This window comes from Anolis carolinensis, chromosome 4 (genome assembly GCF_035594765.1).
Source record: "Anolis carolinensis isolate JA03-04 chromosome 4, rAnoCar3.1.pri, whole genome shotgun sequence".
Lineage (NCBI taxonomy): Eukaryota > Metazoa > Chordata > Lepidosauria > Squamata > Dactyloidae > Anolis > Anolis carolinensis.
The window spans coordinates 38,951,360-38,968,186 of NC_085844.1; the positions used below are offsets into that span (position 1 = coordinate 38,951,360).

General features: G+C 38.6%; 1 protein-coding gene across 1 annotated transcript in view; it reads right to left on the reverse strand.

Moving 5' to 3' along the window:
• Positions 1–6,234: 6,234 nt before the first annotated feature.
• Positions 6,235–16,827, reverse strand: part of crispld1 (cysteine rich secretory protein LCCL domain containing 1) — a 40,165-nt gene continuing 29,572 nt past the window's right edge. The window contains exons 14-15 of the mRNA XM_003219584.4: positions 8,508–8,638; positions 6,235–6,713 (exon numbers count right to left, since the gene is read on the reverse strand). Coding sequence (XP_003219632.1) covers positions 6,662–6,713; positions 8,508–8,638 — 183 coding nt within the window. The 3' untranslated portion in view covers positions 6,235–6,661. The remainder of the gene's footprint in view (positions 6,714–8,507; positions 8,639–16,827) is intronic.

Sequence of the window (16,827 nt, forward strand, 5' to 3'; positions counted from 1 at the left end):
AAGACAGATGGTGAAGGGGAAGGGGATGGTTGAAACAAGGAACTAAGGCAAAAAAGGGGGATGTGAAAATATTCCAAAGTAATTTGACACTAAAATATAGCATATGCCATGCCTGCTATCACTGTGGTATTGTAACAAGGCAGTCTTGATGAAAGATTTGATGCACTGCCAAGAGAGATGCTATAGAGATTAAATCAGATGACAGCATTGAAGACTAGACTACTTCTAGTAAGGTACAGTGAGCCCTTTGTATCCACTAGGTTTTGATTCCAAGACGCACTATAGATACTCAAATCTGTGTCCACTTATATAAACTGATGTAATAAAATGGTTTCCCTTATACTAAATGGCAAACAACTCAAACAAGTGACAGGAAGAAGCTGAGAATATGTGAAATGGCAAACGCCTACAGCATGGTATGAGAACACATTTGCTCAGTTTACAGTAAAATCAAGGTTGGCTTTTGGATTTTATAAAAAAAAATTCAAGGTATGATATGGATGCATAGACTGTGGATACAGAGGGCCATCAATATACATGTACAAATTGCAAAAAAAAAATGCAGTTCTTTGAGTTGCAAATGAATCTTCTTTGAAGCAGAGTAAGTGGCATATGCATTCGTGACATTTCTTAATATTCCACTTCTCTAATGGACACTGCAAAGGCTGTCAAGCCTGTAATAAGAATGTACGTTAAATTGAACTGAGACATGTGACTTGTCTAAGGCTTTATGGGTCAGTAACCACTTTGCTTGTTGTATCATTCTAAAATGCTCATCCATTCATAAGGTTCATCTGTAAAGGATTCTTCCCGTGTTTAATGAAAATCCCATCAGGCTCTGGAAAATGCTCTGGCCATTTGGCATTATCAAATGGATTGAATAAGACATGTTTTCCATAGTTGATTTAACAGGATTGAATACCGTTTCTTAATCCTAAATATTCCTTGTGCACACTAATGATCATTTTAAAGTTACCTTTCTTTTACCATTTTACAGTAGCACTGATATTACCAGAAGATCCTACATTCAGTTTATGATAAAGTGGACAAATACTTTCAAATGCCTTAAGAAAGTTCTCATGCTTTAACCTAGAGTTCAGTTGTGAAAGGCCCAATAGCTGCTTTTAGCCTAAAATCACTTGTTCATTAAAACACACATACACACACACACACACACATATGCAATTTAGCCCACAATTCATACTAGATTAATGAGAGAGGATCAGAGTATTCCACTAAACCATTTCTTTAGCTCTTGGATCAGTTATAGCTGTGCCAGGGTAGGCATATCGCCCCCAGTGCAGCAACTATTAAATTGGTCCACACAATAGAATCCTTTGTGCACTCAAGTGGATTTAATCCAGAACTGGAAACTAAGCCTTTTGCTTTTTTAAAAAGAATCCACAAAAATCATTTCTCTGTTTCTGTGCTTAATGTTGCTTGCTGCCCAGAAGATTTTGGAGCTGCCCTGAAACAATAATAGAATTGCTTATTCAGGAGGCAAGTGGTTCCAAAATAAATACAAATAAAACAAGAAACAGATGGATTTTCACAAATAATGAACAAAGGCTTCTTAGTCTAAAAAGCAAGTATTATTTAGTGAAACTGATCATTCTCATTCTCAGATTGCTTTATTTGTGAGACACTATATAGTTATTATATTAAAGAATAAAGAAACAGGGACACAAATGGAAGGTTAGAATGGAATTGGGTAAACCAGAAGTCATTCTTATTCACTCATATTAATGTGTAAAAATAACTGGCAATATCTTTCTATATTAGTGCTCCTTTTCAATATTCTGTTACAATCTACCAAGGAAGTGGGAACCTGTGCAAAGAAAAGGAACTTGATTATCATCTCCTAAGATAGTAGGAATCAAAATAGGGTCCATTTGAGTGAGTTGCTAAGCTTATACTTATACCTTTTCCTGAATAAATAAATGATCACTACTTATCTAACATGTTTCAGGATAAGGTAAGACCAAGGGAGAAAAAACTTTCTCTCCTTACTAACAGAAACCAAGTGGAGTAGAGAAAATAATTTTCAAGTACTGCCATGAGAATCCTGGAGAAATATGTGTGATACTTCCTGAGAGATTGCTTCAGGTTTCAGAGCGGCCTTGGTAAAGTACCCTAAATGGACCTACAGTCAACAGTGTTGTGCAGCTGCAGCATGGATCCCAAATGTAAGATACAGCTGGAACTGAGCAGAGGTTCAACAGCCCTTGTTTAAAGGGTTGTCCATAAAAAGAGAGTTGAAAGAGACTACCAGTCCATCTCTCGGTCCAACCCCCTGCCACATAGGAACACACAATCAAAGCTCTCCTGGTGGGTAGCCATCCAGGCTTTCTTTTAAAAACCTCCAAAGGAGACTCCAAAGGAGCTCCATTGCAGCTTGAATACATTGAATACTTCCTAATCTCCAGAAGAGCAGAAAATAAGCTGGCTCCATCTTCAATAAGATATTCTTTCGAATAATTAAATATGGCTATCATATCACCTTTTAACATTCTCTTCTTCAGTCTTAACATACCCAGCTTCCTAATTGAGGAACATCATTTCCACACATTTTACCATTTAGTTTGCCTTCCTTTGAACATGTTCCTGTTTTTCAATATCCTTCTTGAATTCTGTTGTCCAGAGCTAGACACAATATTCCAGATGAAGTCTAGATCAAGCGGACTAACACTTCCCTTGATTAGATACTGGGCTTGTGCAATATGAATAAACCTTGATTCATTTCGGTGTCCTGGATTCAGTGGGGGCTCCAACCTGTTTTGCAGGAGCCTCCTGAACTTGGGAGGACAGACATTCATTTTGAAGCTGAAAGATTCAGTTTCAACCTGTCCCATTGGCAGCAATGGGGGGAAGGGCTTCCCATGTTTAAGACAAGGACTAAGAAACCCTGCTTCCTGTGATCCTTTCCTTTCTGTATTATGAGGAGAGCCAGTTTTAAGATGAAGGCTTAAGAAACCCCGCTTCCTGCGATCCATACTGCTATTCCACAGCCTAGAATCACATTGCCTTTTTAGTTGTTTCATCACATCATTGATGCCTGTTCAGCTTGTGGTCTACTATGACTCCTAGATCCCTTTCACATGTACTATGGTCACGACAGCTGTCACCCATCCTATATCTATGCATTTCATTTATGTTTAGTGCCTTATGCTTCTTTCTGTTTAAATTCATTTTTTTAAGTTTCAGCACAACTCTGTTTAAGTCATTTGGATTCTGATTCTGTCCTCTGGAACATTATCTACCTCTCCTAATCTGGGATAATCTATAAATCTGATAATCATGCCCTCTATCCAAATCATTTATAACAGTGTTGTATAGCGCTGTGTCTAGGACAGTAACCTGTGGCACTCAACCAAATATTTATCTCTAGATTTAGAGACTAGTAAGCACCAATGAAAAATGTGGCATTGTCTAGCCATATTTTACTAGCTATTTTACTGACATCAAGGTATACTACATCCAAGGGATTCCCTCCATCTACCAGGCTTACTAAAAAGAGCTATCAAAAATGTTACCAAAAAGAGGTAAAATTCATCTGACACGACTTGTTTTTGAGAAACTCATATTGACTGTTACTGATCATGGCATTTCCTTCTTAATACTTACACACTGTCTGTTTAATGATCTGCTCTAGAACCTTTCCTAGTATTTTTTATTAAATTTTAAATTTTATTACATTCCAACAGTTAACAAAATTTTAGCGATGCATGTCTTATTTCAATATACATAATATCAAAAGTAACTAATGCTTAAATAGAACCTTTCCTAGTATTGATCTCAAGATGGACAGTAATTGTTTGGTTCTTCTTGTTACTCTGTAAAGATGTGGACATCATTGACCCTTCTGCGGTCTGCTGGGACTTCTCCTGTTCTCCAGGAGTTCTCAGAGATTGTCAGTCTGCAGCACTAGACCTGTACATAATACTCACTTTAATGCACAAGCCCATTAGGTGTGGAAACCGAGGGAGGTTCAGAAAAAGAAATAAGGAAGGAGAAAGAGGGAGTTCCAGAAAACAATTGAAAGAAGTGGGACTCTATCAGTTTTTCTTTTTTGGCTTGCTGGCTCCTGATAAATTGCTTCCAAAGCAATGCAGTGGTAGGCAGAATGGAAACCGAGGGCAGAAGCAGAGCCAGGTGTGTGGCCTAACTATGTTTGCTCTCTATGAGATAATTGTTTCATGAATTACTGTTTCTAGGGAACAAAGAAAATTGGTGAGATTATGGAAGGAGCTGAAATTCTGTGTTCATTTAGCCTGCCAAACCTGGTAGTTGGTTACATAATAAGATGTGCATGATGAGCTGCCTTAACCTGAGCTATAAATGTTGAATCTCTTTAAAAAGCACAGGCTCTCAACAGCAGAATCATTACATAATTCAGTTTCAGGTATTTCCAAGCTCTGCTGTATGATTTATATACTGCAGGGATAAAATTGAGATTTCTTACATGTAAAATATATTCTCTCCCATTGAATCACTGAACTTTCTTTTGTGTTGGTATTGGGGTGCAACTGTGCATGTGTGGAAGATGTATATGAGTGTAATATGCCAGTATATATTTATACAGAATCTGAAAAGGTTACTGTTTTGGACCACAGCTCCCAGAATTATAGAATTCCCAGAACAGGCTCAGGGAATTGTAGTCCAAAAATAATTACCAAACTCTGCATTAATTCCAGATTTAAAAAAGATTGTTTTTGTCATTTAATTGAATTTTATTTAAAAAAAAAATTTCTACAAAAAAAGATAACAATATTTGCCTAACTACATGAGGTAGTACATGTAGCACAACAAACTAATATTGTGATGCATATACATATCAATAGTATTTTGAAAGCAATTATAAAATTCAAATGAAAAAATACAAAAAAGAAAACACACACAACATATTTAGCAATTTTACAGCATGAGACAATACACCTTTTTCCTAATGTACCACAATATGGTAGAATTTATTGCAAAGGGCTATTTTACATAAATGAGATCAAATGAAATAATTGAGTTTGCATCATATCCTGCCCTGCAGGAATACATGCCAGATAAAGAAATTACGATTTGGGTTCTATGTTACACATTCATTTACAGTGCAGTTTCACTATTCACCGATATTATACATGGCAACATACATACTACGTGGTATTAATCCTACAAGCGATATCATGCTTGTAAAAATCATTTGTGGGAAATGACATCGCAAAAGGAAATATAATTTAGTTTATACTAAAGCTTTATCTAAATGTCAGTCCCAATAATGCCTGATACGCTTCTAAAATAAAACCACTCAGCTTTCGTGTCATCTTTTGTATTTCTTTAGGCAAATGATTATTTAGTAGCAAGTTAGTAACTATTGATTGTTTTTCCTTTTTTAAAACAAAAATGTATAGAAAAAAACAACCATAGCAATGAATATATTTTAAAATATCTATAAGCAGGGTTCCAAGATCTGTTCGAAGTTTTGTTTTCTTAAAGAGGTTGGGGGAGAGAGTTAAGACCCTATCATGGGTTTTCTTGGCAAGGTTTGCCTTTTCCTTCTTCTGAGACAGAAAGAGTGTGACTTGACCAAAGTCACCCAGTGGGTTTCAATGGCTGAGTGGGGATTTGAACCCAGAGTCCTACAGCACATCTGCACTGAACACTTAAGGTGAGGTAAATTCAGAAAAAGAGGAAGTGATTTTTGTATGGGGATGATTACATGCGAAGCTCTGAAACCAGGTGAAGATCTATGAGCACTGGAGAGGTTGCCTACAACGCGGTTCTATAATCAGCAGCCCTGTAGGATTTTTTTCAACTCCCTCCTTCCAAAGCCCATGTACAGAGCATCTTTCCCTTAATCGGATTCACCATGCAATGTGATTTATAACTATGCGCATTGATTATTACAGGCTTTATTTCAGAATATCTCCTGATTGTGTTTATATCAGTTTAAAAGCCCTTAATTTGCATTGTTGTATACATTCACATCATGCACCATTTAAACACCACATTTTTCAAGCTGCCTTCAATCCATGTGAAGTGGTCGTCAGTACAGATGTTCCCCAAGGCCAATGTTTAAACACCTACGTTATTCTAGCAGTAAAACTAGCAAACATGAATTTCTTTGGTTTTTTGTTCTGATAATTGTATAGTAACATCTGTCATTCCTTGCTTAAGGGCACCAGTGTTGTTTCCCAGTTTAAGCAACATAAACATACATACATACATATATATATATATATATATATATATATATATATATATATATATATATATTCTATCATACATATAACTTTACATTTAATATTAGTGGCATATATATAAAATATCATCATAATGTACTCAATTTTTTTAAAAAAATCTATGAAACATTTATGAACTTTGAACTGCATAGGAAATGTGCTAAGAAAATATAGCAATATTTAACACAGGATTCAAAACAAGTTACTTTTCATTGTAGTTCCTTATACGTGTTTTCCCATGTTTGATTTTACAGATTTTCCCCATGAACATTTACATGAAGTCAAACACTATTTTTCAGAAAATAGTAAATATCTTCTGTACAGCAATATTACACCTTTATACAAACTCAAGGAAGTAGATTAAATGGAATTTTCTTTCTCTTCTTCCAAAGAATCTTTTGATATTGTTTTTGCAAATTTTGTTGTTGCCTTTAAACCACAGCAAATACTCTGAATGCTTTACCTCCTGGAGGATTCTGTAAGCTGCAGAAGGAAATAAAGTGGAATATTGTTCATATAACTTAATTTATAAAATCCCAACCTCACAAAGCATCCTTTTTTTTAGCCATGAAATGATCCCTATAGTTAGACTATCTTGTTCAACTTTCTCTCAAGACCTCAGAAAATTTACTTTTTGATTACAGTGCCCTCTTACACAGGAAAAGTATCCTAGGATTTGTGGTGCTTGTATGGTCTTGTATTCCCATATGAGATAATAATAATAATAATATTAATAATAATAATAATAATAATAATAATAATAATAATAATAATAATAATAAAACTTTATTTATACCCCGCCACCATCTCCCCAACGGGGACTCGGGGCGGCTTACATGGGGCCATGCCCAAAACAATACAATGTAAACAGCATATAAAAGAACAGCACAACACAATACAATAAGCAATACAGTAAATAATATCCATTACAAAATAAAACAAGGAGACAATAAAAACAAGGGCAGGCCACATGAACATTAAGTTAAAACTCGGGGTGAGAAAGACATAAAAATAAAAACCACAGCGAACAGGGTCATAAGGGAGTGGGGTATTCTGGAGGATAGATATTAGGGGGAGAAACGGAAAAGAAATATAAAATGGTTACTCTCCAAAAGCACAGCGAAAGAGCCATGTTTTCAAGTCTTTCTTGAAGGCTGCTAGTGTGGGGGCTTGCCTAATCTCCACGGGCAGAGAATTCCACAGATAAGACATATAATTATGTGAAGCAGGATCTTTTTAATCGTAGCACCAAGAATGTGTAATTCCTTTCTGGCAATGTCTTTTTCTAGAGAAGTCTGTTATTCTAATCCACTTAAACTTTGAAAAAATATTAGACAAAATAGTTTTTATTTTAGAAGGCTTTCTGGAAAAAAACATATAATGCACTACTTGATAGGTTTTTATTATTTTGATAGTTTTCCTACTATTATTTTCCCACTATTTCTGCTTCATTTCTATTTTTAGCTTAGTTATAGTGTTTGTATCATTGCTACTTTATGTTACTTTAAAATATCTCAAATAAATACATCCACTATTTTTCTGTAACATGGCATGCTTAACTTCTTTGGAACGGGTTACTATGTTAACAAATGTCTTCTGATTCTTCCAAGAAAGTAATTGATAGATAAGTTGGTAGGTAGATAGATAGATAGATAGATAGATATCACAGCATAAAATTCTCCTCTACGATTTGGCAGTCATGATTGCATGCTAGGAAGCTATTATGTGCGCAAATTTCATCCAGTTCTGAGAAAAGAAAATAGCTATAGCCAAATTTGAATGTCCAGTTACAGTCAACAGTAGGCATGAATATTTGGATGTCCGACTATCAGGCCAGATTTGTGGTCCAAGTCAAAGTGTTGTGCTTCAAATAAAACTTAGCTTAAGAAAGCCACTTTCCAAGACTACATTTAATAGTTTGCATATGTACTTTCTAGATTATCTGGGCAGAAAGAGAAATTAAGTTTGAAATATATAAAGAAAATTAATGAATTTCTTTTATGAACTACCATTACCCTGTTTGTTACAGCATCATTGAACAAGAGAGTTGATTTATTCATAAGCAGCTTTTAGGGTTATAATTTTAAGTTACAGGAGACAGCTAGTTCTGGTACCACTGCAACTCTTCCTGGCAATTGCTACTGTTATGCAACACAGTCTGCTTAATTACCATGACAGATGGTCAAAGTACTTAAAAACGGAATGAAGGGCTGCAAAGAAAAGCAGGTGTATGCAAGTGGGTAGTAAACAATTTTCATTAAAAGTTGTGCTTTATACCTTTCTGAAAAAATGCCGTTTTGAGAGGAAGCAATGTACATTCTTCTTTTATCCACTGGCATGACATCAACAAAGCCCCCTTCATTGCGGATTACTCCAGCATGTATAGCTGCCCGGCAGATGCTAGATACCTGAACATTTGAAAGAGATTTTTTTTAATGGCAGACCTGCACTGGCTGAACTTCAGTAATCATTGGCTGTACTAATGCCACAAAATAAGCCAAATCAATCCTGCTTGAAACTTGCCAAGCAAATAACACAACAAGTAATGAAACTTCATCCATGTCTCTCCAGGGATAAGCCATGATTTACTACTTGCTTAGAGACCAGCCAGGGTTTTTTTTATTCACTCAATGTGAGAAACCATGGAACCATGTTTTATTAGGGGAGGGTCAACTTTGATGTTTTATATTGTTTTCTGTCAAGGGCATTGAATTGTTGCCAACCCTGAGTCCACTTTGGGGTTGAGAAGGGTGGTATACAGGGGCAGTTCAACCATTAGGCGAAGTAAGCAGTTACTGAAGGCACCATCCTCTAGGGAGCACCTAGGAGGTGCAGTTGAAGCACTTCCGCCCAGGCGTGGCCTTCCTGCCTCCGCAGCCTGGCCTGCCTCTGCGGCCGCGCCCTGGCCTTCGCCCTCGAGGCCAGGTCTCCAGGCTGCCTGGCTATGTTCCAGAAGCTTTCTCTCCTGATGGTAAACCCATACCTATGGCAGGCATCCTCAGAGGTTGTGAAGTCTGTTGGAAGCTAGATAAGTGGGGTTTATATATCTGTGTTTATATATCCTTGGGTGGGAGGCGTTAGCTGGCCCTGATTGTTTCCTGACTGGATTTCCCCTGTTTTCAGAGTGTTGTCCTTTATTCACTGTCCTGATTTTAGAGTTTTTTTTAATACCAGGGGCCAGATTCCCTTTCGGTGGCCTTTTAATTCCTATGGATTTCTAAGGATTCTCAGGGCTCTTCCACACAGCCATATCACCCAGAATATCAAAGCAGAATAACCCACAATATCTGCCTTGATCTGGGTTATCGGAGTCCACACTTCTCTATAATCCAGTTCAAAGCAGATAATGTGGATTATCTGCCTTGATATTCTGGGTGATATGGCTGTGTGGAAGGACCCTCAGTGCTGTTCCACACAGCCATATCACCCAGAATATCAAGGCAGAATAACCCACAATATCTGCTTTGAACTGGGTTATCTGAGTCCACACTGCCCTATATCCCAGTTCAATGTTTGGTGCTAAATTCGCAAATATAGTAATTCCTACATAACATTACCATGTATTGAACTGCTTTTTCTGTTGATTGATCTATATATATATAAATGGTCTGTCCGTTTTTATCTTAATCTAAACAAAGAAACTACAACACCTAGAACCATGAAACTTAACAACACAACACAACGCCCTTGCGGCTGGGTTTAGACAACTAAGCCACAATTCACATCAACATTCGTGGCCAACACAAACCCAAAAACCCACAAAAACCATGTGTGCTTGCGCGAGACAGGCTCAGCGTGTGAAACTCACCCATCACACCCCCTCGTCCACGCTCCCTTGCCAGCTACTGTGACCACCACCATCTTGGCCACCAGCCCCGGCACACCGCTGCTCGCCATCTCACAACTTCATAAGTGGCAGGGAAAGAGAACAGTGAAATCGGCAGTTTTCACTATCCTACAGATCCGGCAAACAGGCATGAGCGAGGTGCCTTCCCCACCTGTGAAGCTACTGACAAGGAGGAAAGGAGGAGAACAAAAGCAGCGGTTTCTTCTCTCCTTCTCCTCACACAAACGGCCAAGAGCTAGGTGGTTTCCCGTCTGAGAAGGTATCAGGAAGGAGGACGGCAAAACCGCCGCTTTTTTCCCTCCTTGACTTCGGACACCTATCGAACCTGGAGGGGGGAGGGAGGAAAGACAGCCTAACGGCAGCGGCAGAGCTCACCCCCAAAGGGGAATGCCAGAGATTTTAAAACGCCGTGCCGCCACCGCCACATCCAGTTCAACTTCCTTCAACCATACAAGAGGACACAATCCAAACACTCCTGACAGATGTCCATCCAGCTTCTCCATAATAATAATAATAATCATCATCATCATCATCATCAACATCACATCACAGAATCAAACAGTTACGACAGACCCCTAAAGACCATCCAGTCCAACCCATTTCTCCCATGGAGGACACAATCCAAACACTCCTGTCAGATGCCCATCCAATACCTCCACAACAATAACAATAATCTCATCAGACATTCATACAGTTAGGACAGACCCATAAAAACACCATCCAGCCCAAACCATTATAGAGGACACAATCCAAGCACACCCAACAGATGGCCATCCAGCCTGTAAATAATAACAATAATAATAACAATATCATGGAATCCTAAGGTTAGGAGAGACCTCTAAGGAACATCCAGTTCAACTTCCTTCTACGAATCCAAACACTCCTAACACATGGCCATCCAACCTCTACATAATAATGATAATAATCATAAAGATAATAAAAACAATAATAACCATAGTACAACCATACAATCCAAGAGTTTGGAGAGACCCCAAAGGGCCATCCAATCCAACCCTTCTACCATGCAGGACACAATCCAAGCACTCTTGACAGATGGCCATCCACCCTCTATATACGCCACAGCAACGCGTGGCTGGGCACAGCTAGTTTGTTGTAAAACATGATGTTTTGGTGCTTAATTTGTAAAATTGTAATGTAATGGGATGTTTAATAGGCTTTTCCTTAATCCCTCCTTATTATCCAACATTTTTGCTTATCCAACGCTTTTATTTTTCAGTGATTGGTTGGGGGGGGGGGGCTCCAAAATTCTGTTCGCTTACACTTGGAAATTAGCTAGGGCCGGCCCTGGTGGTATATAAATATCACAAATAATTATTTTAAAAATAGTAATAACATCCTCAGTCTTTTAAACACTCCTGCTTGCTGGAAGAACCAAGACAAAACGATCTAGCCATGGGCACCATCACAAAAGTTATGATAGTTTAGAATTCTAGACTATTATCTATATATATAAAAGAGTGATGGCATCACGGCGACCCACAAAACAACAAAACTACAGGCCCCCCAACTTCGAAATTTGACAACACAACCCATCATCCACGCCTCTAGGTTGATACAACAAAAAGAAAACAAAAATAAAGTCCTAATTAGAGAGAGAGGAATAATTACTTTTATCCAATTGCTGGCACTTAGAAGGCTAAGCTCCTCCAACTTGGTCTCCTAGCAACCCAATAAAAAATAATAAAAAACACTAAAAAAATAATTAAAAACACTAAAGAATTAATACAATAAAATACTATAATAACATAAAATAACTACAAATAATAGAAGAAAATAATAAAATATAATAAATAAAAAGATAACTTACAATAAAATTAATTTAAAAAAATACAAAAAACGTCAAATAAAAATTACACAACAATTTTTAACCAATACCACCACCACTTTGCCACAGCAACGCGTGGCCGGGCACAGCTAGTAATGTATAAAATACATAGGCCAAAATGGTGGTATCTTTTAATCAGGGTTCAAATCTCTATTTGGCCATGGAAAGCCGCTGGGTAACACTGGGCAAGTCTCTGGCCTCAAAGGAAGGCAAAGACAAAGGTGCTGAGAACAAATTTCTTCAAGAAAATCCCATTATAAGTGAGAAGCAACTTGAAAGCACACACCAATAACAAATACAACTGCTATTTTCTTCCTTAATTAGCATTTTCTCAGTATGATTTTGGTAACTGATTCAAAGCTTTATGAGTCTTGATCTCTTGTATTACAGCCCATAGGGGATTGGAAAGTGATTAACTTGCCAAACAGAGACAAAGTTGGGATTCCAGTGACATTAAAGAGGCATTTTAATTACAAATGATTCAATTTCAACAGAATTTAAATAAGATTAATTAGAATGTGTTCCATAATCTATTTCTTCCTTCAATATAAGGATGCCCAACTTCATTTTCAGTCCACAGACTATTAAAGCACATTCGTAAATAGAAAACAGACATATTTGTTTAAGGGACTTCTTACTCCTTCACTGTTGAAAAATGTGATTAATGCTGAATACATTTTTCTTTTTATAAATCAATTTTTGTTTTGAGGTCATTCTGTTTTTATAATTTGATAGAGTCAGATCAAAGAAAATCTCTGGAGTTTTCCAAGTTGCAATTATAGTGAAACCACCATGAAAATCATACTACGGACCTTATCACATTAGGAAAAGCTCAGTTTCTGAGACTGTTTGAGAATGATTTTGAATGGGTCCCATCACATGACGTTTGCCCCATCCATCAGCATTCTGTCAGAATCCGTCATAAAGAAACAATTTCTTCTCAAAGTCTAATCCACAACTTTGTGCTGAGATAAAACACATCCCCAAGCATACCTACAATAGCCTAATGCTAGCACAAACATTTCATGCAGTATTATAACACCTGACTTTACTGTTGTGCTGTGAACCCTTTGGCATGTATCACTATTTAACAGGTCACATAATCTGAATACCAAGCTGCTTAATAATTTTGCTACTCAGCAAAATGCCAAATACCTACTACAGCATAGTATTAGGCAGCAAAGGCACTTTTAAACATCCCAACTCCACAGACAGTGCTTGTTTCCAGTATTATTCATACCATGTGTAATTCCTAATAATTTTTCTTGTCCTGTGGCAGAAGATTACAGATTTGCTTTCATATATCTAGAAACATATAATCTAAACTGTATCATAATTTTCAGCTGTTATCAGCCCACATAGTAGCAACCAACTTCAGCAATCAATATACAGTACATATTGTAAAAAGGCATTGCAGTGATGGCAGAAGCCACAAAAATGAGCTGTAGAAACAAGAATTTGGCAAGAAGCGTGTCTAGCTTTTTTGACTGCTTGCCATGTCACATTCTTGTGACCTCAAAGTGTCGGAGATGGCTTAGAACCACAGCTCTTTCAAGCACCAAAACACAAATACACAATAAAGACCTAAATCCAATATAATGGAAGCAGTGCACATTGTGTATGGAGATTACTTGAGTAAAGAGGGTAATTGTTATGTCAGTGGAAATATCCTATTGAATTTTGCTAAGTTATCTTTTCTTTGTATCATCTGCATATAGATCTATCTGTCTGTGTACACACATATCAACCTAAAGACTGAATCAAGACAGCATTCTAAATTTTCATGTTGCATTAAGTATTACCAAAACAGAAAAAAAGAAAGACTCTTGAATAATTTGCCAGATAATTAAAACTGGTGAGAGAGAAAAGGAAAAAAGCAGTGCAAAATGAAATGTGTGAATTTAAAAATAATTAATAACATTCAAACATGGCTTTTAAAATGACTTCACAAACTACCAGGAAGCAGATGACAAGTAGTGTTTATCCTTAAATTCTGACCACATACCTAGATTAATTTTCTAGCATGTAAATACCTGTACCTGCAGAACTGTCGCTAATCAGATTAATAAGGATGATTGATCTTGGCTAAGTGCTATATTAAAGCATTTCAAGAAATCAGCTTTGCAGTTAAACCCTTTCATGCACCTGTCTCAGTGGCCAAGAGCATAGTTTTGACAGAGAAATCACCCTTATACAAAAAAAAAGGTCAATTGTCAAGTGATTTTTTTCACTTCCACAAATTGTTTTGGGGAGAAAAGGTGGTACAAAACCATTGCAGATGGCACTATTTTTTTCCTTTTGAGTTTTCCACGAAGGGGAGAGTAGCGATCTACACTGACCCACTATTCCAGGAAAGAGACAGCATGGCATATGCCAGATTGGCCCTGGGATGGGTTACACAGGCACCCTTCCAGCTGCTGCAGAGGTCCCTACCCCCTGGATGTCCCAACTTCCCAGTAGCACCAAATCCAGTTCAGTGCCACTGAGCAGCCACCTTTATCATTACTTTGAATTCTCCATGCATGGTGGTCTCTGGCTGTAACATAGGTCCCACCAGCTGGCCATTGCCCCCTCTTCTCACCCCTTTCTTTCTCAATTGCCCCAGCCAACCAATAGAAGCCATGTCACTGCGTGAACCTGTGAAACATAGGATGGAAGTGAAAATAGTATAAGCAAATTCCACCTCAGTATTGGCCCAACTGTTTACATGGATCCAAAGCTAGGGGATACTTTTCCAAATTTGACTCAGAATCCAGAGTATCCCCAACTTTGGTTAATTCAGGTTGCTAAAGTGGCCTTGCTCCCATGTTATCCTAAATAAGCTCTGTGCAACATCTGGCATCCAAAGGCCTTCCGCATTAAATGGTTAGTGTCAATGTTCTCAGAGTCCACTGGGGTTGGCATAAAAAGGTGTACTCTAGTCCCTTGCAAGGTTTCCTTTCTCATGGAGAACTTCAACTAAAGTTCTAGAATCCCCAGCAGGTTAAGCAGCAAACAGAACAAAGAAGCACATCAGACTTTTCCCAAGCGTTTACTTCAGTACTCAAACATGGGATTTTTTTTTTTAGATGTGAGACATCGCTCGGCCTTTTTTAAAAATGTGAAATGCAAGCCATATTTGAGTTACAAGTTGAGCAACCTATGGGTTGGGTGAGATCCAGTCCTCCAGGAAAGGGGGACGGAAGAGGCCTCTCATCTGCCTGCCTTCCTGCCCAAGCCGTGATGTGGGGCTCTGAAAGGGAGGGGGATTGCCTCGACTAACTCAATCCCAGCAAGGCTTGGCACTCAACTAAGTGGGTCTGGGGTGCCACTGCCACACAGGTTTCTCCTGCTGAGACTTTGGGTATCAAGTCAGTGAAGGGGGGTGGCCTCCTTGCCTGCCCCGGTCTTCCCAACATGGCCAAGCCCCACTGGATGGCAGTGTGTACCTCAGACCCCACCAGTTTATGAGCTGTGGATGATCCACTCCAGTGGAACAGCCAATGAAGAAGAGCCTTGCCAAGCCCTGTGAGGCCTACACTAGACGCAACAGGGAGGTCTCCAGCTTGGCCTCTGACAGGTACCAGCCTCCAATGGAGCTTACAGGGAGGGCAGGCGGGATGCTGGTGGGTGGTGAGTTTATAAGTCAACAGTACTGTATTCAATGGCATTGCCAATCAGTTCAAAAACTACCCTGGAAACAAGAAAGTATGCTTAGAAATGATATCCCAAACCAGCATCAATTTTAAGAGCAAAGGAGGAAACTGCATTGGTTTTTAGGAGGCTGGAATTGATTAATAGCATTTCAATGGGGAAATCTGTTTTGAGATAAGAGCAGTTTGAGTTAAGAGCTCGGTCACAGAAAAAATTAAACTCCTGATTCAAGGTAACCTGGGTAATCTGACCTAGTAAGCGAACTTAATTTCGCCTCGCCCCGCCCCCCCCTAAAAAAAATTTGCGCCCCCCCCCCCACACACACATACACAAACCGGCAACAACAGTGGCGGTGAAGCACAGGACCATCAGCTCACCAAACTGCCGAACGCCCTCCTGGCGAGGCCTCCAGGAAGGCCTCGCGAGAAGAGCATAGTCTCACGAGAAGAGCGAGGCATCGCCGAGAAGGGCGAGGCCTCCAGAAAGGCCTCACGAGAAGGGTGAGACCTTGCGAGAAGCGCACTCTCAGCCAGTGGAAGGAAGCTTCCTTACACCTCGAATGCACCCCCTGTTGGTGTGCGCCCCAAGCGACGGCGTAAGTCAACTCGCAGTTGGACCGCCTCTGGGTATGAATGATGGGCAATGACACTGGAGACTAGGGTTTGAATCCCTTCTTGGTCATAAAAATTTATTGGATGGACTACAGCAATTCTCACTTTCTCAGCCTTAAAGGAAGACAATGGGAAATGTCTTCTGCACAAATTTTGCCAAGATCTTGACAAGAAAATCCTGTGAGTGGATCACCTTATTTCATAAACAACCTAAAGGCTCACAAGAATAACAACGAAAACCCCCCCAAGATGTAGATCCCATTGCCACCAGTTCCTCACTGTGGCTACAATTTTTTGCCTTGCTCCCTTCTGAAAGTACTCAAAGGGGGCAGATCCCCAAAGATAGAAACTAAATAAAAGACACTAAATAAATTAAGGGAAAGAAACTAATTTAACATTATTTAGTGAGAAAATGTATTGTTACCAAAAGCATTCAATGTTTCTTCATCAGCAACAAGCACACCTCTGCCTATCCAAAGAACTGTTTTATATCCTTTTCTGTATAACTAACAAATTCATAAAGTGTAGTTTTAAAAATATATCTCTAAAATTAAATATTTAGCATCCTAATTCAGTTTTAAGAGCTATACTATAATCATAAGAATCTATTACCATCACCTGCTTGTATGAATACTGCTGAATCTGAACTTGTAGTGAACC